At 39.7% G+C, this 25,417-nt stretch overlaps 1 protein-coding gene across 1 annotated transcript in view; it reads right to left on the bottom strand.

The window, feature by feature from the left end:
* ccser1 (coiled-coil serine-rich protein 1) overlaps nucleotides 1-25,417 on the bottom strand; it is a 112,383-nt gene that overhangs the window by 55,925 nt on the left and 31,041 nt on the right. Inside the window, exons 7-9 of the mRNA XM_086206351.1 lie at nucleotides 16,685-16,859; nucleotides 12,088-12,165; nucleotides 826-903 (exon numbers count right to left, since the gene is read on the bottom strand). Coding sequence (XP_086062477.1) covers nucleotides 826-903; nucleotides 12,088-12,165; nucleotides 16,685-16,859 — 331 coding nt within the window. The remainder of the gene's footprint in view (nucleotides 1-825; nucleotides 904-12,087; nucleotides 12,166-16,684; nucleotides 16,860-25,417) is intronic.

Here is a 25,417-nt window from a genome sequence, read left to right as displayed (position 1 = left end):
TGCATTTGCATCTCTACATTTCACCAGTATATAATAATTTACCAAAAAAAATATTTAATCTCAAATGTCCAGCTGTGGAAATGACTCTATATGCTTCCTTTCCCTGTCTACAGAGGCAATTTTCATAAAAATTATACTTCTCTCTTGGCTGGATTCATCCCCCAATAACTCTGCTATTGCGTTAAGCTGGCAGGAACAAGCAGTTTACATTAACAAAGACAGCAAAGATGGGCTTCCTGGTGCCACGCCATGTGATATTGATGGTGTGACTGCAAGCCAACTCCCAAACCATTCTCACATTCATTTCCCCTCTACTTCTGTGGTCAGTCTCACCTGTCACTCTGCCCTCTGCTGGGAGCGATTCTTATATAACAGAGCAACGTTGAAGAGTGCAGTACATTTGCTAATTCAATACCAAAAGTGAAACTTTCTTTGAAAATGCTATTTAACTGCTCTAAAATTTAAGATGAAAATTCTTATTTTCGTGCTTAAAGGCGAATGAAATGATTAATGCTTCAAAGTCAATTACTTGTCCGAGCCTTTTTAATTATTCAGTACAAAGTTTAGAAAAGCAGACTTGGAAACAGTTAACTAAAGTTAGACGTATAAACAGTAGATTCTTAATTTCTGATACTACAAATGGCTTGTCTCACTAAATGAAATTACGTAGGTCAGCCATGATTATGTCTGCTCCGAGAATTCTCTCACAGAAATGGCTGAACAGAGCGTCACAGAGAGGATGATAATTTCACTCACTGTTATTAGTAACACACTCCAGATCTCATACCTGCCTCTGATTATGAATATTTAGTGATGGATTCGTACCAGTTCACTCTGGAGTCGGAGAATCAGCTCGTCTTTCTCTTTCAGCTGTAGCAGAAAGGCGTCCTCTTTGCCAGGATCCTACGGACACAGGACATGTTAAACATTACTAAGAATACTGCAGTGATTCACCTTGTTAAAGCAACACACACACACACACACACACACACACACACACACACACACACACACACACACACACACACACACACACACACACAGAATAACAGCATACAAAGGTGCGTGTTTATGTGTTTTGTCAGGCTGTTTCCATAAATGTAATTGCTTTACGTACTTTATGTGCATTTATGAGACTGTTTTCAACTGGTCTTATTCGTGTGTGTGTGTGTGTGTGTGTGTGTGTGTGTGTGTGTGTGTGTGTGTGTGTGTGCACGCGCAGCCGCATATATGCGTGCATGTAATAAAGTTGTCATGTGGTGCATGCCGCAGGACTGTGATCTGCTCTTCTCTCGACGTCTCTGTGATAAACTTGGTGTGTCCTGTGGCGGCACCTCAGATCACAGCACTTTAATTTGACCTTGTCAAGGGACATAACTGTGGGGAGGAAAGACAGAAGCAACAGAGACAAGACACAAGGAGGAGGAGAAGGAGGAGGGATGCACCGATTACCGGCTATATATCAGTATTGGCTGATACTCTTCTTGACTTCCAATTATTCTCCACACTTTACTTGCCATCGGCCTCTCTGCAAATAAGATGACATTTACTGATGGCAATGTTTATCTGTTGATGTGGAAGAAGGTTAAGTCCATGTTGTATGATTGCATTAGTGCTCATTGAAAGATGCGTGTGAAGGGCGAAAGATTATTATTATTAGTTATGATGAAAACCAGGCTGCACGGTGGTGCAGTGGTTAGCACTGTGGCCTCACAGCAAGAAGGTTCCGGGTTCGAGTCCCGGCTCGGGCACAGGATCTTTCTGTGTGGAGTCTCCATGTTCTCCCCGTGTCTGCATGGGTTCTCTCTGGGTACTCCGGCTTCTTCCCACCATCCAAAAACATGCAATTGGGGACGAGGCTGATTGAATACTCTAAATTGACCTTAGGTATGAATGTGAGTGTGAATGGTTGTTCGTCTCTCTATGTTGGCCCTGCGATGGACTGGCAACCTGTCCAGGGTGAACCCCGCCTCTCGCCCGTTGACGCTGGGACCCTTAATGTGTAGGAATAAGCGGAAGATGACGATGGATGGATGATGAAAACCACAAAAGGGAGACTTAATAACAACTAAGTTATAGAGAAGACAGACATGTACACACATAATATCTGACAATACAGTCTGCTATACAGTTTTGTATATTGAATGTTTGTGCCATATGTAATAAAAATCCTCCAGGTAACCTTTAGGTACTACATTTATGAGGATAGGACAGATGTGAGCTCACAGTGACTTTTGACCGGCAAAATCTTTTCAATTCATCCTTGAGTCAAAGTGGACTTCTCTACAAAATTAAAATAAATTCCCTTCAGGTGTTCCGGAGATATTTCATGACTGAAAATGGGACGGATGGACAAACAGCCATACAGACGGTCAGAAAAAACCTGAAAACATCACGCATCTGGCCAACAACGACCCTTTCAGCATGGCTATTGGTAAATCCTTAGGGAGGAGAACAGCAGTGCTAATATAAAGAACTTAATATAAATCACTCAAAAGTGTATGTCATTAAATGTGATGACTCTGTGTGATATAGTTATGCAGTGATTATGCAGTGATTTTGTCAGTGTAGCTGAAACACTGCAGTACAATCATTTAGGATAAGTTATGTTGTATTCTTTTTATTTTCTTTTTTCTTCTTTTTTTTAAGAAAACAGCCAATAATTTCATTCTGCCAAATTGATTTTCACCATCGGGGTTCAAAGTCCTGTCATCCTTTGACTGCGGCTGAACTGTGGAACAGCCAATACGAAGCTGCCGGAGGATCTCAGGCTTCACACTGGCTCACGGGGAGGTCGAACATAAGAAATGAGGCAGGAGTCCAGAACAAGCAATTATCATTAAAATATTCAAGTCAATTACTGAATGGACAGGTAGCTGAAATGTTAACAGAGTGAGACTGTGACAAGGAGGGACAAAAAAGGGAGAATGAACAGAAAGGAAGACAGACAAGATGGAGAGGACAAATGACAGATGGAGGGACAGTCGTTCGCTCTTCAAGAACATAAGCCAGGGGAGAGAAAGAAACGTGAGGAAAATGAGGGGGCAAAATATAAGAAAGAAAGGGGGACAGGAAAAGAGCAGAGATGGAGAGCTGGAGAGGACAGAGAGGGCCTGAGGCTGACCATGATGGTCTGAAACCATGGGGAGCCATCTAGCTGAAGGACAGAGAGTCAGAGGGAGACTACAGGGAACCATATAACTTCAACACCGCCCTCTAAATGACCCTTTTAAAGCCCCCCCCCCACACACACACACACACACACACAGACATGCACACATAGCCTGAGAATTTTCCTCAGTGGCACAAAAGTTGCACTAAAGTACATACACTCTACTCATACTGTACATGACTAGAATGATGAAAGTAAACAGCCAGCATGAAGGATGCATGAAGGAAACTGATCAACTGGCTACATACTATCAATTCAAGTGTTTTCAAGGAATTGGATGATTCTGGCAACATCATGTAAATATTAAACGCCGTCAATAATCCATGTTAGGTCTCATGTAGATTTTCATTGCGGAATGAACTTGACTTGACGATTAATTGTCTCAGTTATCAAAATAAACTCAATCTACTCTTCTGATCTGTTGCCAAGACTCACAAATCCAGGAAATTAGAAGGTCCAATACACCGACAATCTCCGATGTGTTTACCAGATTGTTTTTAATGGATCTATTTTGCTGACATTGTCCGTTACAGAAGGAATGCCACTGTAGGTGTTGTCCTGTAAAACATAACACCTGATGTGACTGCAGCGTTTTGTTTTTGTTGTGGGCGACAACTTCGAACTCATTATTATTGCTCCAAGGCATTACTGAGATGACTCTGAAGGTCAGAATTTTTTTTTTTTTTTTTTTTTTTAGAACATTATTATGTCACGTTCAAGTTGACCTTTTATTTTTTGGATACAACATAACGGCATCATCATTATGCTGTTAGGCAATCATTTGAACCTTTGTCATAATTCTTGAAGGAATAGTTGATTTCTAGCCCAAACCGTGTGTTCTGGGTAGACAGTGGCCTTTAAATGTGACCATCGAAATCTTATCAGTTCATCCTTGAGTCCAAGTACCAAATTTGGTGACATTTCCTCAATGTGTGTCTAACTTATTGTTTTCATGGGACGGGTGGCTGTGCAACGGCCAGCTCAGTCAAGAAAAAAAAAAAACTTTAGTCTCATATGAGTAAATACAATGGGGGGGGGGTAAAATTAAAGATAAAAGTTATTAAAGAAGCATATTTAGTACCAACTGGTCACCAGTTCATTCTCAGAGACCAGCAAGAAAATATTTGGGCGAGGAAGTGAAGGAGTAAAAGCCACCAACCCCACTTCCCTAAAAATTCACGGCTGTACTTGTACGAGGCTCCAGCTGCTCCCGGGTGCATTTTACCCAATGCTGAGTCAAATTTTCCCTCAAGGATTAATTATCTTAAAAATAAAAAAGTTATTCTAAAAAAATAACAACCTCTGAGGTCAACCTCACACGACCTCTGTTTGAAATTGACGTTAGAGGAGTATCCATACCAAAAAATCCCACAAGATGAAATATTGATAGACTGAATCCACTGACAAAAGGGAGAGAGAGAAGGGGATAGAGAGAGAGAGACAGCGACAGAGACAGAGAGAGAGACAGAGAGATGATAATGGTTTTGATTACAGAACCTGTCTGTGCTGAGGAGGTCAGGTGTGGAGGGACTTTTTGAGACTCCCTTTTTTTCCACACTTGGATGTTCTGAAAAATTTGGTGTCATCGCTCTCTTTGCTGTCTGTCAACCTTTGAGAAAATGGGGAGGAGAGATAGTAGTTGGGGGGGGGTTGTTTTATCAAGGAAACGCGTGCACGATCATTCAAATAAAGACGGCAGTGCAGGGGGACGACTGCCTGCTCCAACTCCTCTGCCTCTCCTTCGTTCTGTTGCTTTTACAAGTTGTGAGTCTTTGCAAGTTAAAAAAAAAAGGTTAATGGTAATTTTATACAGAAGACCCAGTCAAGACCCCCCCCCCCCCCCCCCCCCGGCATGGGGCGTTTGAGCTTCTTCCTAAAGATACATGTTTCTGACACATAAGACACTGGAATTTGGATCATTTCCATCTCCTCATGCAGCGATGTTGTGTAGTGTTTCCTCTGTGTTCTGTCTGATCAATTATATTTCAAAGGGTTTCAAGACCTTGTCTGCATCAAATACCCTTTTTGTGGGATTACACATTTGACTTGACTGGAATTGAAACGTCATAAACACGAGTGGCCTTAAAACAACAATATTTACCTTAACTCAATGGCCCTGATTTCTAGACAACACTCACGCATAGAACAAGTAGTAATACTAACATGAGATTAGAGATGAAGACTGAAAAACACTAATATGTTGTGACAATTGCTAAATTAGTCAGCCTCTAAAATTAATCTCACTCAGATAGGACTGAAGGCTTTTCTAAATTAGCTGTCTGGCTACAACAGCAAAGTGTGTTCTTGTGCCCTGTGTGCATGCGTGACATTGCATGTTTGAGAGTGATTGTGTTTCTCATTTTCAGATGAGGCTCATGAGTAATTCCATGTATGAGGTGCGCATGACTTTTTGGGGTCGGTTTACACGTCAGAAAAGACAACAGTAAGTGTATAAAAAGAGATACAGAAGAGGGTGAACAGAGAGAGAGAGAGAGAGAGAGAGGATAATTAAGCGAAAACTAGTTCACTACTTTAAAAAATCCAAATAAAGTTTAGTGCCGAGGGTCTGGACGGGTTCATATGACCTCAATGTGATGACCTACAATATAAAATATGCAGCCAGTTGTCCCAAGCCAAATCCATTGCTGGCAGCCTTGCTCGTTCCTCACCAACAAAAAAGCATTCAAAAAATGGGACCAACCATCAAATCTTAAATCAGAAACTTGATTCTATTTGCTGAAGAAAAAAAAACAGTCCAATATGCATTACATCACCCGTTAGGTGTCGTTCCAACCAATTTTTCAATGCTCAATAGAATGGAAAATGTTGCGGAAGAAAAGTGGGCTATGCAAATTTATTTCTAATGTGATTGGAATGGCCTCAGTGGGGTGAAATCTGATCAAAACCATTGGAGTGCATCCACTTTATGTGATTTTGTATAAAGGTTGAAGCAACTTCCCGGCTTTCAATCAGCAGCAGGTTGAAAAGGGTATGGAGATGAATTACATTGGCCTTGTTAGCAGAAATTATTCAATTTGTTAACTTTTTTGAGAAAACATGAGGGTAATGGTAATTTATTATAGTGTTTATAATGTCAGCATGTTTGTTTCTTCAATTTGTTTAACAAATTATATATTTCCTGATATTGTGAGAAATGAAAATCATTCAAGACTTCTCTCTTTTTTTGCCTGCGAAGTGCAATCCACTATAATTTGTGGTATAAATGGGAAGTCAAAACATTGCCACTTTCCTGGTATATCACTACATTTTAGGATCCAATCAACAGTTTCTTTTTTGCTACTAATTAAAGAGAAAAAGTTAACCTAAGATTTCAGGTGACTGTCGAAAGCTTACGACAGTGTTCAGCATTTTAGGGTGACTGTTACAACTGTTATTGTTTTATTTTCAACATGAAAAAAGCCAACATTTCTCAACAGAGAACAAAGAATAAATAAGTGTAGATATATGTGTTCATAGCAAAAATACATTCAGTTGCCAAGATGGTTGTAAATATTGTGCAATGAGAAAACTGCACAATCGTGTAACCTGCTGTGTAAAATCTCCTGGGTCTTTAAGATGGCCCCTGCGGAATAAGTTGATTATTAACGCACTTGCAATGCCAGCATGCTTATGATGACCTGTAGTGTACTGCAATGGAGCGTTGACGAATATCACTATTTCCCAAATTACAGTTGAAATGTGCCAAAAAATGGTATTAATCTGCCATATACCACATTATTAAAATCACTGGCCAATTTTGAAAGCTTGTTTTATTTTGAATTGGCTTTGGCATCACAGAAACACCCTTTGACTGTTGTCCAAAAGCACACACCTTAATGGTGATGCTCCAGCCAAACAACATCAGACAAAATTGTGGAGCTGAAATTAAAAACCTTTGGCATTTGTATTATGTGATTTAAGCCCTTTTCCTCTACTTTCATTGCTAAATTGAAATACAAATATGTACACACACAAACATGCACGCATGCTTTACATACTGACAAAAGAACGACATCACCTGTCTACGAATCGCTTCAATTACCCGAGGAATAGAAGGACAAGATCAACGTTGCCTCCCTACATACAGAAACAGATAACGCTGTGATAATTTGAACCTCCTACACAAGTTAAAGATGAGTCGCAAGTCATCTGGTGTACAGTAGCCTTCTGAAATAATATAGCACCCTGAAATCTCACAGTAACCGTTAGGTAACCTGTCAACCAGCTCTGTAATATTTAGGCTATTTTAAATAAAGGAGAGATGTCAGAAAGATACCAATGGCTCCAAAAGTGTAACATGAGCATGTGCGCGGCCTCGCCTGACAATTACCACAGAGACAAAGTATATCTCGTATAAATTGTTAGAAAAATGAGGATGATTTTGGTGATGACAAAGTGGAGAACAAGCCCTGGCTGCACATAAACAGTTTACGAATTAGCTCTGGTACATAGACCTCATATTTATTTCAATCTAGATTATTTACATTTTTTGTCGCGATTTTTCTGAAACAGTCAAGACTTCAAACTACTAGGCCCGTCTGACCAACCAGTTTAAACTGCAACACTCACATTCACATCGGCAGACAACAAATGTCTCCTGGAATCATTTTAATACTTAGGAGGACGCTCGACTGAATGAGTGCTGCTGTGGTTGCAGAAATATCATGAAACTAAATTTCCAAGGTGTGTTAATGGTTTCTAAAATGTAGCTTTTACAATGCACTTAACAACTGTCTTATCAGCAGGAGTCATGGACGATTATTTCAGAAATAGCTATAAAGTTGAGGGTGGATAACTTCTGAGGATTGAAAACTTTTAAAAGGTCCAGTGTGTAGAATTTAGGAGGGATTATTGACACAAATATAATGTAACTAACTATTTTCATAGTATTTAATCTCCTGGAACAACAAATCTTTACTTTACTATTGCAATTTACAAATTTGTTCTATGTTCTCACCATCAAGTTGGATTAAAAACAAAACTATCTGGTTCCCTGTTGAACGATTCACTCAGTACAACACATGCAGCATGGGAAATCAAGCTCTTGCGTGGCTGACGGAGGACGTCTCTATTTACGTCTCAAAAGGCAAATGACCTGTGGTGATGATGAACATAGGTGACCGCAGTCTTTCCTCAGTTCTTACACTCTTCACCTCGCTGAGAACACCTCTACCAAGACAGCCTAGCTGGCTGCAGCTTGGATAGCTCTGTTTTGTTTTTTTAGGTAATTTAGAGTTTACCTCCTCAAACAGCTTTGCGTTTCGGGATGAGCACCCCACCTATGCTAGCTAAGAAGTGGTCTACAGGTCACTCCTGTCCTCAGGGGTGCGGTTTCTCCTTGCATGAGAAGGACCAACATGAAGCATGTCCTCTGTTGTCTGGGGATTGTCCACGCTAGGAATGCCTTAACTGGGTCCAGTGTGTTTTACCGGCAGCTCTGGCATTGTTGAGGCCTATGGTGTTTGTTGAGCCAGTGATGGGACAAGCTCCATGACCCGCTGCTTTCTGAGTCAAGGGACCTAGCCTTGGTGAGTCTGTTTTGAGACCTTCTGATTGACGTCCCCACAGGTTGCTGGAATGACCACACAGAGGTCGTTGACAAGTTAGCCAAACTAGGACTGGAGCCCTGTAAGAGACCTAGCCACCTGGAGCTGCTCAACATGCTGACGATGACGTGCTGGACATCAGCTTGGATGTACATGGAACAGGACAGAACATGTTGTCGTCAGGTCAGTATGCCGCTGCTGCTTTGCTGCACCGCTGCTTTGCTGCATCACTGCTTCGCCATTAGCCAGTTCACACAGGAGCAATAACCAGCTTTGACACTTTATCATGACAATAATTCACATCAAATTGTACAATTTTTTCTGACATTTTAGTGACATTGCCATGCATATGTTTACATAATGTACATTTATATATGTGTGTAAGTCATGTGATTATAATATCCAAGAATGGACCAAATTATTTCCATGCCTCTGTTTTGTGTGGCTCTAGGATGAGAACCCTGAAAAGATTTATCTTTCCGTATTTTGGTGCACTCACGTATCTTTATAAAACTCAAATATTGTTGTTGGTGAATAAAGCACACAATAATTATGCATTGGCATTCATTATAATAATACATTATTAATTTCCAATTTTGCAGCATCTGACAAAGTGATAAATGTTTCATTATAAAAAGATGTCTCTTTTGTCTGCTGAAATAAAGGTGAATGTAGAAATGTTGCTGGCCAATAATGTTTTTTTTTTAAATGTATTTTTCTGTTTTCACTTCTGGCAATAGCTATAATGTAATCAGTTTACTTTTGCCTTTAAAAATACAGTAGAAGGCTGCAACTAGAACAAAATCTGGTAAAAATCATGTCATATGCATTGGGTCTATATTAAACTGGGGCGCACTGTGACACTGCAGCCTCTCAGGTGGCTACTGTAGATTATTTTTACACCAACGGAGTCGTTTTCTGGAGTGCCAGGACAAATTCTCTTCTCCTTGCCCCTCCTTCAATCCCTCCTTTTCTTCTTCCCCTCGCTTCTCTTGTTTTCTGCCACCCTGCTGCTTAAACTATTCTAGCCTTTTTTGTGTACTCTCTCACCATTTCTTACTCCAGCATTAATTTTCTCCCCTTTTTCAAAAGTTGTCTAACTTTATGTCATTGAATTGAATGCATTTCTTAAACATGCATCTAAATTAGAGCTTCCTCACATTCTTCCTCACCATCCCCTTCCTACACAATCCATCATTCATTTAAAACAATGTCCTATTCTCAGCATTGCAATTATTTCATCATGCCTGTCTAACCTCATTTCATCCATCTCTGACTGCTTGATAACAAACCCCACGCCCCTGACACTCCTTCCCTCCCCTGCAACTCGGGGGGAGGATCGGATATTTGGGAGGAATACTTCATTTCACATACTTATGAAAACATCATATTCTTGTTATTGATAATTGATATAAAGTCCATAATTCGGTAAGTGTGATTCAGCTGAACACAAACACACACACACACACACACACACACACACACTTGAACAAGTCGCTTGATCGCCCATGTTCCCTGTGGCCTTCAGCTGTCTGTCCATTCGTACATTCCTCCATGAGAGAGTCTGAGAGAGATCTTGTGTCTGCAGCTGTGTCCCAGCCTGCATTGCTTCCACTGATACTACGTGTGGGTCAATAAAGAGGGCACCCACTCTTTCTTACACAAATAAAAAGGTACACTAAGTAAGCCACTGTGACAAATTGGACAAACAAAAGGGATTTTATGTAGGTTTACATAGGCACATAAGGAATTGCTCTCAATATGAAGTTGTGTATTATATTTCTACGACTGTGTGTGTGTGTGTGTGTGTGTGTGTGTGTGTGTTTGTGTGTACAAGCAAGTGACTTATGCATCTTGTTTTTTTCTAGACTTATAATTTAGTATGTTCATACTATATCGCTGTCTACATGTCTCTGGAACTCCACTGGAGGGTTGGACACCATTTCTTCCATACATTTTCCCTCATTTGGTGCAGTGGTGGAAGGTACGATTGTCCAAATTTTCCCATTTATGTTCAAGTTGACATGTAGTGACAGCACCACTGAATCCTTGATTCAGAGTTTCATGCTCATCAAACCTTTCATTGACCCCCTTGTGCCCTCCGGCTGTCATCCTGTTTCATCACAATCAGAGCTTTATATATGTGTACACGTGTGTGTGTGTGTGTGTGTGTGTGTGTGTGTGTGTGTGTGTGTGCACGCAGAATATTTGTCCATAAAACGCAACCACAGGATTAATTCAACAGATTTGAGGAGTTGCGCCCCTCCTCCACTTCCTCCTCCTCCTCATCTCTCCTCAATCGAACTCTGCTGCCACCCAATTAAATCTCGGAGAAACACTTGATACAAGTCTTCTCTTAGTAAATCTCCCGTATACCACGTACAGACACACACAGGCATGCCCACGAACACACAGAGAGAAATAAGCGTTCATCTCAAACTAACTCCTTTACTCAGAGGTAGCCGGGAAGATTGACCAATCTGCATATGTATTATCCATAAATCTGAAATCTGTCTTCCCCTCTTTATCACGCCAATGGTCGAGTCAAATCATGACAGCATTGTGTATCTCTCCCTACTCCGATGCCTGTGCTTGATAGAGTGGTCCGAGGCCTGTCAAGCCAGGCGAGCCTCTCTGATTTGGTTTATCTCCTCATCTCTTACTTTTCCTCACTCTTTGTTCCTTTATATCTTATTACTCTTTCACTCGTCTTGCAGTGCCATCACTTGCCCCTCTGCTCTCTTTCTTACTTCTTGATCTCACTACAATTCATCACGAGCTGGTGTGAGAAAATGCCTGCATTTGTTCTCACAAGAGCAAAACCAGAGGAGACGTGCAGATCAAAGGAAGATTCCGTTTTACATTTTTGATCACAGACTGTTCTTTTCACTGATCCGTCTGGCTCAGTGCAGCTGTAGGATTAAATGTGTAGTGTGTATACTTTTATTTGTACCTTCCAACAACAGAGCTCAGTGTGATTCTACAACGGCAGCAAGTGCTCTATTTTACATAACACAGAAACAGTTCATTTAAGATTACTAAAAGCAAGAATGTGTGTTTTATCTAATTAGAGCAAACAATCAAGTGCTGAATGCTTTTATTTTTTTTCTCAAATTATTTTTCTCAAATGCTGTTTTAATATCTTAACTCTATAAAGCTACTTTATTCTTCATTTATGCAAGTTTAACCTTTACCATTATTATAACCTCCAGGAAATAGTTAGTTTTTGGGACCAATTCTTTTGAATCCAATTTTCACAATTGGATGTACAGCAACTCCAATAAGCTACCAGAAAATTCGGATGTAATATTTTTAAATATTCTCTCAGAGGCACAAACATGCTTCACAAATACAAGATTATAAGGTTACCTTAAATGGAAGGGACTTCTCACTGCAAGGGCTTATGGGTAAAGACTGGAGGCTGCTGGCAGGACTCGTCTCTGCACTCTGTAAAAGACCAAATCATAAGAAGATGACAATAACCAAGATGAGGTCGGTGACATACAAACACTAAGTGCTGCAGGTGAGCAAGTGATGTGTGCAGAATGTTTATTTGCAGTCTTGTTAACTTGTTTCTGTTGTAAAGCAGCAGGGAAATACAGAACACTCACCTCGACATGAAGAGAAAACAGTACACATTTCTTATTTAGGGCTGAAGCATCAAGAAATATCATGTGCATTTGTATATTTACTGAATATCAAAATGGCCTCTTCTCTAATTTTGGAGTATCTTTGGGTCTATGTAGGACATTTAATTCTGAGGACATTGTCTTGTAAAAGTTACACAACCCTTTGTCGACATTGTAAGTGTTATTAACTACAATATTTTCCCCTCTTACATAATCTTTTCTAATTCCAGCTGTGGTCAGACCCATTTTGGCTCAGCTCTTAAACACAGGTGTCTACTGGGCAGAGAGAAGGGCCAGCTAGAGGGGGTTCCAAATCACACACAATACGCACAAACACAGACAGACACACACACACACACACTGTGAGCTGCATGCAATAGACCATTCACGACAACGGGTGCATACACTGTCACATGAATGCGCACCACAGATGCTGGTCTAAATGTCACCTGTGAGGGCTTCTGATAAGACAGATGGGAATGCAGGGGAGGATAAAACAATGTCTTTCACAAGAAACACATTTCCTAATAAGGTCTATTTCTTAACATTTGCTGTCATCTTGCAGACTCATGTACGAGCTCATCACTTTCTGTGTGAGGTTGAGGACACTACTTTAGCTATTTAAGCTAAAACCCTGATAGTTCTGACACATTTTTGACCTACTTTCAGATCTGAAGGTAGCTTTCAGGAAACCTCAAAACTTTGCACAGCATGAACTTGGTGGTTTATTAGTTTGGCTGACCTTTTAAAGAGACATGTTTTCCTATCGGAGTTATAGGTGTGTTATGGCGTAAAAGCCCTCAATGTGTCAATGGTGATCAATGCCTGTCCTCATGTAGAAGACAGGCGCGAACATTCTCTCTCTCTCTCTCTCTTTTTCTCTCTCTCTCTCTCTGTCTCCGTCTCTCTTTCTCTGTATATGTTTTGGTCTCTCAAACACATACAAATTCTCTTTAAGGTCACTCCTGTCCTGCAGGCCTTAACACACAACTGTCCCAACAATTAGATGTGGTTCAGTAAAAAGCCTTTCAGATTTAAAAATGGGGAAAACTGCCTGGGAGCTCTGGATTTAATGACTTGCAGTACCCAGAAGCAAAATGTCTAAAAGATGATGAATGGCCTGAGAAAGAAAAGCAGGTTTTGTGGTTTGATACGTCCCTTTAATCACATTCACATGTCCATTAAATCAAGAAATGAAAACCTTTAAATAACTCAAGGTACATTCACGCCTACTCACTCCCATTGACATATGGCTTTTTATCTGAAGGCAGCACCGTTAACAACATACTGTCATTTAATTCAGTGAGTTCTTTGGCAAACACAAAGTGAGGGTTTTGAATTGGTGGGAAAAAGCAAAGGGCTTAAGGGCTTCTGGTGTAACATTTTGCGTTAGCTTGACACCTCCGCTACACATTCAAACAGAATTTTGTTCTTGTAGTTAAGCCAAAGCTTTACTGATGACGATGGGTAGCATATTAGCGAGCTTCATTTCAAAAGATGGTGTAATTATGCTTACAGTGATAAATTCCACTGTCTTAAATTAATGAAAAATAACATTTTCAACTATGCTTTATGATTATCCGAAGCTAACTCTGTAGCATCACTAGACTGCTGAAAATATTTGGAAGAGGTTACAAGAATAAGTTACTGCCACAAGTCAAGCAGCTGCCTCGGGGGAAGAAGTCAGTGGGACGGATAGAAGGGCTGCTCAAGCAAACACAGCCTGCTGTTGCATGTGTGGGTAAAGACTGTGAGAATATGCTCTAACAAATGGGACCGTTACATTTTTGCTTAAAACCATAGCTGACACTGACACATGGAGGTCATTGTTTTAAGTGACATTGATCCCCACGTGGACAGTGATTTTAGAAAGGTTCCTTCGTGCAAACAACAGGATAACCTGCTGAAAGAGAAGTAAGAGAAGAGTTTGACACATAGGATGCACAACACAGAGCACTTATAATACGTTATGATATATCATCTGGCCTTCTGGCCATGCATGTTCTGTAATGATAAGCATGATATATCAGTATTTCAGCAAATAGGTTCTGGCGGATGTGCATCAAAATTAAAAATTTTCACATTAAAAATCTATACTATATAATCTAAAATGTATCAGTATGTATGTATGTATGTATGTATGTATGTATGTATGTATGTATGTATGCTGTTATAGATAAGACTATAGAACAGAACAGAGTTGAAACTATAAAGACATTGAAATGCTAATCACACGCACATGTACTGTACATGAACAAGAAGTCAAAAAATGCACAGATAATGTTAAACTCCTTTCAACCTTAACAGCACTCAACACACATGGCAGTCTTAGCTTATACTCTCTCTCTCCCACTCACTCACTCACACACACACACACATGCAGTGTCCAGGCTGATGTGCTCATCAGGACCAATTAAGAGCTCAGTACCTTGTTCATATTTGATTCAACATGACCTATGAGGGACCTGGGATTTGACCCAGTAACCCCCTTTATACCAATTTGGATAATGAGAAATTTTACTTTTAACACACAAAGTACCTTTTACTGACACCACCTTTTACCACCACCATGCATGCATCAGCATGTGTATAGTTTAGGCTATTTGTCTATACATTTATGCTTCAAGTCTTCAAGTTCCCATGTCCTGCCAGCTCCTGATTCAAGAACAGGGTCAGCTCTGAACTGAACCGTTTGCATTTAAGATGGACCCTCCTTTAAGTTGGACCAGCAACCAGCTTTGGAGCTACTTTTGCTCTAAAACCCCCATAACACTGACCTAACAGCAAACCTCCCGACCCACAGGAACCACTGAAAGCACGCATACATGCTGAGTCAACATCGAGATGCTGCTTTTTAGATTACGTTCGTTAATGTAATCTACAAAATATGTATGTTAATAACACAACAAAGGGGGCAAAGACAGCAAGGTTTTTCCTCTTTCATATTCATGCCCTGCTGTTGTGGCGCCTCTCTTTCTTGCCCTCCCTTTAGTCTCTCCCTGCTAATTATTATTCTATCATTTTCATGTCTCTCTCACAGAGGTCCTAGGAGAAAACACAGAGTAAAGAGCGAGGGAGAAAGCCATGCATATGCCTCAGTGGGCAGTAATTCACAGATAGATCCTCGCAGCTAGCTTTGATCTTAGTTTAGAGGTACTAATGGTGGAGTGTTAGGCAAGGCATGGTCAGCCTTTTATATATTTTTTTGGGTGTTTGTGTTTGCTAGTATGGGTCTGAATAATATTGCCATTTGGTGAGGGCCAGTAACCCATGGAGATTATATGAAAACAACAGGCAGGCAGTGCTAATGGATGTTCTCTCAGTTCAACTTCCTGAGGTTGTGATTTTACTGAAATACCTCCCTGGTACGTAAATGTATCATGAACTCTCAAGACATTGTAGCAAGGGTGTTTCATATTATCATTATAAAACATATATAACAGCACCAGAAACCAGCTTCCAAACAACTACTTTGGTTGCTGTTGTGTTTTAAAACTGTAGAACCAGATAAATAAATACAACTGAAATGTAAACTATGTTGTTTACTTGTTTTATCTTACTGACTCGAGATTTTGCCCTAAGCTTTCCACAGATTATCCAAAATAAAGCATGCCATCACATTTCCAGCAAATATATTTTGTCAACAAATCATTAAAAGCAAGAAAACTATTTTTTTTATCTTACGTAAAGCAGAACAAAACAGTGTGGGTGCAGCACAGTTCCCTGTTTTTACAGTTGCACTGTTGTGCAGCTATTGCCGCTTTATTAAATGACCATTATAGCTAATCACTGCTATAATGGCATGCATGTAATTTGACTGGTTCTCGAACATTCACACCAAGATGGCCTCATAGCCAGAGGGATAACTTAAGCTTTAAGCAGACTAAATCATTTAAAGAGCAGATTGAAGCTGGGGAATTAATATATGACCAAATGTGTGTTTGCGTGTGTGTGTGTGTGTGTGTGTGTGTGTGCACGTGCGCGTCTGGGAAGTGTGATTGTACACGCTCAAGAAAATATCCAAGGTTTCCTCCCCTATTACAGAATCTGATTAAATTAATGAAACAAAATGATTACAGAGACCATTTAAAGGCACAAAAGCGTCCACTTTTGAGATGATTTCATGGAGCTGAAATTGAGCTAATTAAAAGAGGGGGTGAAGAATTTGTCGGTGAAGCATTGTAGTGTTTTGGTTCCACATGCCATTGCTGCATATCATTTCCAAACCCTTTACCCTTGTTGGTTTAAATAATCCAGTGTTTCTTACTTGATCTGTAAAGAATCTGACGAGTATGGTAAAAGAGGATTAATATCTGTGCGTGATTCTACATTCCCACCTCCTGCAGTGTTCGTCTTAGTCTTAGAAGGAGGGTTTTGACAGCGGTGCAGTCCTGCTGCATGAGTCTGAGTGGAAGGGTCTCCAGCCCTGAAGGTAGGGGCTCATCTTCCCTCCCCAGGCCCAGACCTGAGCTCCAGTCAGAAGGTAGAAGGCTGGTTGGACGGCTAGGCTCCCTGGAGGACAGGCAGAGTGAAGGGAGGGGAACAAAAGAAGGATATTTAATATTAAAAATGTGATCATTGCCCTGCCTGAAGTGATCCAAGCAGCTCTCATCTGTGCCCCTGGTGGTCACTGATGATTCAATGTTGTTAATAAATGTCATGATAGCCCATTGGATATCATACAAGACCAATTATTAATGCATAAAATGGTTTGGACCAGTAACTCAGCCTGTCGAAGGCCGATACAACTATACCTTCCGTCTGTTTCATACCAATGATAACGATACAGATCTGTATTTCAATGGTTTGAAATTGGCAACAAGATAACAAGCTAAGAGAAATAAACAGAAAATGTTGGCAAAAGTTGAATAGGAGTTGGGATTCTTCGAACATACGATTTGATTTAACATCCGATTTGAAGGTCAGCTTTGGTTTTGCTGCATCTATATTTCCTACATTTGTCTGTTTATAAACAAATATAATATTATGCTAATCAAGTTGTCATATTTCTTATGACTAATTCAATACAAGTTGAGTGTAGTGTTGTGTTGCCAGTGGCACAAGTTGCTCCATCATCTCCGACTCTGGCAGGCTACCAGTTAGCACGTTAACTAGCAGCTGCATCGTTTCTGAAGTTATTCTCTCATTCAGAGCCAGCGGTCGAGGGAAGAGAAAAAAATTCCACACGTCATCTTCAACGACAATAACTCAAAGGGATATATATCTATATCTCTATATATTTCTATCTATATCTATATATATTTCTATCTATATCTATTTCTATATATATCTATATCTCTATATATTTCTATATATATCTATTTCTATATATATCTATATCTATTGCTATATATATCTATTGCTATATATATCTATATCTATATATATTTCTATATATATCTATATCTCTATATATTTCTATATATCTATATCTATATCTATATCTATTTCTATATATATATCGATATCTATATCTATTTCTATATATATATCGATATCTATATCTATTTCTATCTATATCTATTTCTATATATATCTATATCTATATCTCTATATATTTCTATATATATCTATTTCTATATATATCTATATCTATTGCTATATATATCTATTGCTATATATATCTATATCTATATATATTTCTATATATATCTATATCTATATATATTTCTATATATATCTATATCTATATATATTTCTATATATATCTATATATATATATTTCTATATATATCTATATCTATATATATTTCTATATATATATCTATATCTATATATATTTCTATATATATCTATATCTATATATATTTCTATATATATATCGATATCTATATATATTTCTATATATATCTATATCTATTTCTATATATATAGATAGATAGATATATCTATATCTATATATATACTGTATATATCGCCCATCACGGCTGTGCGATGACATCTGTGTCCTGTGTCCTTCTCATATTAAAGGTATTAAGTGTTTTGCATTGGTGCATGTCTGCGTTTTTTTTTCTGCAGAAACAACTGTGTGTGTCTGAGACTGCAGTGTGTGTACGACATCACTCAGTTGGAGGGCTGCATATCAAACACTTTTTTAATTAACAAAGCTTTCAACTTGGAAGTGCAGCCGACCTCCTGACAGATAAGAGGGATGAAATCTCTCCAAAAAAGACTATAAGTCATTCTTTAAGCCTCCAAATCAATGCAGTTCCCAACACACAGGTGTGACACTTGTGTGACTCCCACACACAAACACAAACAAGTGGTGGGGATCAACCAAGGCATCATTTTAATTAACTGTACCATTTAGAATGAAGTCCATTAAATGAGTTAACAGGCTTCTGGAGCGGTGCGTGTTTAGACTCTGGTCTTGACCTCCCTTTATTTCTTTATCTCACCATCAACACCGACTTAATCTGTTACATACTGAGAGGAAGTCTCTACAGGAGTCAGTTCTGGTCAATTTCACACAATGTGGCACAACTACAATGAATGACACTGGCTCTGTCTATAAAAAGTTCACTGTTAAGAGTTATATTGCCAGGAGCTCACCTTTCTCATCCTGTCAGCTTCTTTTTTCTTGTGAAGATAGAAAACTACTTTATATTGGAAAAGTTAAAAAAAAAGATAAATATTACATTCTGCTTTGTTATGTTAAAGCTAAATTCATACATTTGCATGCAAAGCACCAGTGGTCCAGGGATACAGCTGTGGTTGAGATGTAAGGACAGCGTGAAGCGACTGTTTCTTTTACAAAATAATGGTGGCCATGTCAGAAAAGGAGAGGGTTTGTTTTTTTTTGTTTGTGAAAGAAAAGCGGAGAACATTGAAAAAATGTTGTCATCGACCAGATGGCTTCAGCTTCTACATGGTTGATCTGATTGGTTGAAGTTAGCCTCTGATACGCAGAGAGTGCATTTATCATTCATCACTTTTTAATGGAATCGTTTGCTTGCTATCATGGTTTATAATTTTAATATTAACGACTGGATGATTATGGGAATTACATTATACATTCCGAATAGTCATTTTCACATTGCGCCTTGTCATTTGACTATTAACATTCTCCATAGGTTAACTGCCGCTCATAACAGGGTTGTCTGCAATCCTGACATTTTAAATGCATGCTGTTCATAGAAAACTGCTGCCTACCGAATCCATCGCGACCTTAAATAACAGCCACATGGAGCTTTTGGGATTTTTTTCCTGGATTTTCATGGCGTGAATTCTATTATTGATGGCAGTCGTCAAATGCAAACTAAGTGTAGAAAGATATGCAGTAGGTTTGGACACTACAGCTGTGCCATCTAGATGGTAGCAGTTCACTAAGCTAGTCGTTAAATGGGTAGAGGTAGGCAGAGCAGCTCAGATGTTACACCCGTCAAATAACAAATTAAACTGTCTCTGATCCATTGAATGCAAGTATATTATATGAGCTCTGCAGTTTGCCATGTTTTCATTTTAAGAGAACACAATTAATACTTTCCGCATTTAACGATGCATTATTTCACCACCCGCGACCCATCTGCCATTAATCAGAATGTTAATTTTAATCACCCATCCCGCCCAAACCGCTGATATAACTGCAAAATGCACGTACCCATCTTAAACAAATAATTCTTCATTGTTAACCCTTTTCCACCACGTCTCGCCCTTCACATTTAACTGAGAATATTTATGACATACACGCAGAGACGAGGAGCTCTTTATCACCGGGAGACTGTGTTCAGTTTGACCGATGGCCATTTAGAGGGAGTTAAGAGGAAATTAGAAAAATCACCATATCATCTCTTCACGCTACTTGTGTGAAAGAGCACTCCGGACAACATCCTGATTCAAATCTACGAGCATTATGTTACACGAGAATTCAGCTCCAAGGCCGGTGAGCAATGACTAAATCAAACTGAATAAATAGATGATGTGCATGGAACATAAATACACAACAATGATAGCATGGTGACAAGTTTTGTCATATTTGTTCTGAATTGGCCATGAATCCTCTCTCTGTCTGATCTAACTGACTATTTCCAAAGCATCGTGGCATGGTAATCAGGCAACAAACTGTGCATACAGTAACTTAGAATTGCAAGTCTTGGATTAAAAACTTGACTACAGTGCTAAATTCAATTCATTTTTCAATTTTTATAAGCTTTTTTTTTTTTGTATTGTAGAGGAAATCCATCATCCAAAGTTAGACAGTTAGTCATTTCAGGAGGTCAAAGAAAGTAACAACCAATAAGCTGATCTAATATTGTCTGAATTAACTAAATTCCATCATACAACATTTCTCTGCCAAGTGATATTTCGCTAGAAGTCCATGCAATGGGACTGTGTATCTCACCTTTCTTTATGACATTTTCTAAAGGTGAGCTGAGAAATACCAAACTCCTTTCTGAAAACCACGTCAACCAGTGAGTTCCCAGACTTCATATCGAGGAAAGGAAGGAGGGAGGGAGGGGTGGCAGAAAAGAGAGGCAGACATAAACGCAGAGACGAGGAGCTCTTTATCATCAAGGGACTGCATTCATTTTGACCAATAGCCATTTAGAGAGGAAGAAAGAGGAAATTAGATGCCTTTTGTCCCATTCTCACAGAAAAATCACCACGTAAGCCGTGGCAGGGAGCATTAAGTCAGACAGCAAATTCTCCAGGAAAAATGCTCTTTGAGCAAAACGAGACCACATCACTAAAACATACATCAACATATGCCACACCAAAGAGTTCTCACTGAAAAGGTCGAACTGAATTGCTCCCTCATTTAGCCTCATATTTTCATTCTCACTGATTCACCTTCTCCCCCTGCTGCTCCTCTACCATCTCCCCCTCCTTCTCACATCTTTCCATTCATCACTCTTCAACCCTCAGCTGCTCTCTCCAAGTACCTCTCTCTCACTTCTGTTTGTTCACCTGCCCTTCCCTTCCCCCCTATCTGTCACCAAGACCTCGTCTTCTGTCTCAACAGCTCTCCTTTTGCCCCTATCTCTCTCTTTCTTTTTTTTTCTTTTTTTTTTTACCCCTATCGCCCCGACAGCCAGATCACTAAACTGAAGCATTATCAGAGCCTAATGTGTCCCGCTGTGGATTCTGCTGAGCCCCTCAGACAAATGTCGATGAAACCTGCTGTCTTTGGAGAACAGGGGAGCTCTGTCTGTCAGGCAGCCATGGCTGCTATTTTCTCTTAAACTGTTCTTTGTAGCTTTTGTTCCTGCAGAAAATCGCAGGTTAGGGAGAGCATTCTCCACATATTTCTCTGTTACTCCACCCTATCTAGGTGAGATGTACCGAGCGTAAATATGTGACATATGATCAATCATGCACTGTTCTGGCTGACAGCTTATGTCAAGTGGCACAGTGCAGTGCCATAATAAAATATTTATTTTCTCTCTCTAAAAGTTGTTTAGCATTTATTGATGCGACAAAATGACAGTGGAATGTTTTCAGGAATGGCACCGTCGGTCCTGGATCGTCTTGATCAGAAGAAAGATCATCAAATCTCACTAATTTGCTACCAGTTCAATGTCAATGACAATCTCACAGTCAGAGCGGCTGAATATGTGATCTCTTACCAAAAACTCACTTTACATAATGATCTCATTACTTCCTGTGATTTGGATTTTACACATTTTTGATGATAATATCAGTGCAGTGATTCTCTTAGGACGGAGTTGGAGCAGTGGGGATGACGCATACCCGCCCTGCCAGTAGATTTTTGTGTACAGGTCAGCGCGATGACATCAGCAAACTCCTGGGTGTTTATCTTCCCTACATACATCATATTCATCATCCCCGGGCGTTCACCATCCAGTTTGAGAGCCACGATCTTAATGTTTCATTATCTCTTCCAAGGATATTCGGTTTTCATTGTTCATCTTCTCTCTACCAGCAGCATTTCATGAAAACTACCATGATGACCTCCATCAAACTTGGAGTCAAATTATTTCTCAAGAAATATTACATGGATGCTGGTCTGAGCTCTCTGAGTGCACTTCTCGTTACCTCTGTGGAGGATGTTGTGTTTGCACCCGCATGTGTCGGCTCATTTATTTGTCCATCTGTCCGCAAGTTTATGCAAAAACTACTGAGCCAATTTAACTTGGTGGAGGGGTCTGTTCAATCTTTAAGATACAAACAAGACTTTGATCTTTCAAATTTGGTGTTGTGGATCTGGTAAGAATGTTTAATTTATAATTCAACAGATTTATACAATTTGATAATTCTATCAATGAGCTTCGAGAGTGGTGGGCTTTTCATTTTTTAGATCGGGGAAAAAGGAAACTAAACTGTTCTTGGTCACACAATTTCATCTTTGTATGCTCGTAAGGGGCATTCAAATGTAGGAATGAAGTCTCTGTCACAATATAAACGTCTGACTCACTGGAGGTTTTGGATTTGAGGTTTCAACTTTAAATGATACGGTACCAACTGTCAACAGCAGGCTTCCCAATTCTACTTGCAAATTCTTCTGTTGTGTGGAAGCAGGCTGCGTACTTCCCTGACTAAAAATATTGAAATCACACCTAAAAATTATTATTCTTAGGGCAAACACACTTTTTCTTCAACAAAAAGTGAAAAGTAAAATTGTGTGGTTTAGCAGTGATTCATTTCAGTGGTTCCATACCCAGCCCATCAATCACTGAGACACTATTTCATAGTGCAAGAGTGAAGAGATTTGAGCTGCACCTCGCTGCACAGCCGGAACACACTTCCCAAATGCAGCCACTTTCATATCTACATCAATCATCAGATTAAGAAATTGTTTCACATTAAATATTGTTGCATTTTGTGTAACTTACAATTTATTCCAGCAAAAGAACAACACTGTAGCTGTGTATTCAAACTAGACTCTGGTCCAAGCGACTAATGTGGAAAATGTGAAGGAATCATAGCAGAAGAATTTTTCATGACATAAATGTAAATTTGTTTTGCTACTACAAAGCCAATTCCAGCCAAAACACTTTTCTGTGACTCTCAGGATGATAGTTTGGTGGGAAACTTCCAAGAGAATAAAATGAGCAGCAGGGGAGAGTAAAACTTTGAACAAAGTGATCTTTTCAATGACAGCAGCACTGGCACAGACTTTTAGGCTATATTAGTGTGTGTGCATGTGTGTGTGTGTGTGTGTGTGTGTGTGTGTGTGTGTGTGTGTGTGTGTGTGTGTGTGTTACACCCAATGTGTGAGTGGTTGTAGATATGAGCACAAGAAAGTATGCATTCTCGACTGCGGTTACTGAGTAGACAAGTCATTTTCCAGCTAAGCACATGTCTTATCTTAAGGTAATTATTACCCCACAAATACAAGCAAGAGGACGCGCACACTCACACTCACACTCACACTCACACTCACACACCTGGAAGTGCAGTTGAAGACAAGTCTGTTCAGTAATGATAGATGTTATACAGGCAGGGAGGCTGTTCCTCTACTCAGGATCATCTATCTTCTCACTGTCTTGGCCCAACACTCTCACTCTATTTTCTCTTTTTAAGAGTTTGCACTCGCAGACATGGACACACACACTTTATCTCCCTATAGGTTACAGTTTACCTCACATATATTACAATGATTCCAATACATGTGTGAGCAGAGAATGACTATGATGGGAGTCAAAGCTCCAGTTGTAAAGATGTATTACACCAGCTTGTGGTTGGATCCGGTACTGCATGACCTTGTCAGAGCGAAGCTAATTACAAATGCAAACATGGATTAAAGTGCAATTGTAATTAAATGTTTTGTGTGATTTTTTTTCCTCTTTAGTCCTTTGAAACTAATTACACGAATGAAGAGAAAACAGTAAACAGGGAGAATGTGACAGATGTGCCTCCTCCTTTCCATTGTCATCTTTTCCTTTTGTTGCTTGCTTGTTGCTTCTCCTTCCTCCATTTTTTCATCACGTTTTCCTTTTCTTGCCCACCTCCTCACATTTCCAGTTTCTACTCTCCTTTGAATACAGAGATTTTCACCTTTCTCTCCCTTTCACTTCCCTCTCCATCGTCTGCCTCGCCCCTCTCCCCTCAGCAGCCGTTTCTCAACAGCAGCATTAGAGGTGATCCATTTCACCAACCTGAAAAAGCCAATTATCTGCCTTTTATGACTTTCATTATTTTACCACTCACACAGTGTTTTATTACTGGGCCGTCGGCTCCCCATGCTAACACACACCTGCCCACACACAGGGAAACACATGGATGCACGTCCACACGAGCAATAAACAACAATGAAAGGAGACCAGCATCTCTATATGCACCCGGAGATGCTTTGGTTTACATAATGTTGACTTAGTATGTGAGGGGAAGAATGATGACTGTTCATGTCAAATGAATTATGTTGTTGAAGTGCTTTATCCATGGCAGCAGTGAAGAGGGGTGAGCTGCACCCATGTCAATCTGCAGTATGGAGACTACATTGTCTTAGAAGTAATAACAGTAAAGGACACTTTAACACTGAGACATGGTGAAAGAGGCAATCAGTCCACTGTGACAACTACCCCCTTACCCTTCTGCCATTACACTGCACTGACAACAAGCAAGACAATTACAGGAGCAATCCACTATAACTGTATTGCAGACATCTGTGTGTCATACATGTACGACTACTGTCTAGCACTATACCACATACCACAGCTTCTGGAGAATGATCACCCTAATTTGTCACTCCTTCCCTCTACCTGTCAGACATAGTGCACTCATCTGCATTCAGCACCTGCGGCTACAGACATTTAATGCTGCCATTAAACTCATCTCCGACATAAAGTGCATCTGTGACTAAAGAGTGAGCACAAGCCAAGCTCCCGGCTGCAAATCGAATGGTGAATTCAGGTCTGCAGACACAGAAAAGGGAGAAAATATAAAACCAATGTCATATGGCAGGGGTTACTTCCTGATTAACTTTGTTGTCTTTCTGAAAGCCTCTGCATGAGGCTTCAAAATCATACTCTCCCACTGTCCCTCTATTTCTCAGTAGCTATTATTTCAGAAAAAAAAAACACTTATTACTCTATCGAAGTCACAAAAATCCATCCCATAAAAAGCCCCCCAAAAATTCTACCAAACTAGAACAATCTCACTTTCTTGCA

This window comes from Aulostomus chinensis, chromosome 6 (assembly GCF_037954235.1).
Source record: "Aulostomus chinensis isolate RoL2024-O1b breed Wild chromosome 6, RoL_Achi_v1.0, whole genome shotgun sequence".
Lineage (NCBI taxonomy): Eukaryota > Metazoa > Chordata > Actinopteri > Syngnathiformes > Aulostomidae > Aulostomus > Aulostomus chinensis.
This window is presented reverse-complemented; position numbering and strand designations above follow the sequence as displayed.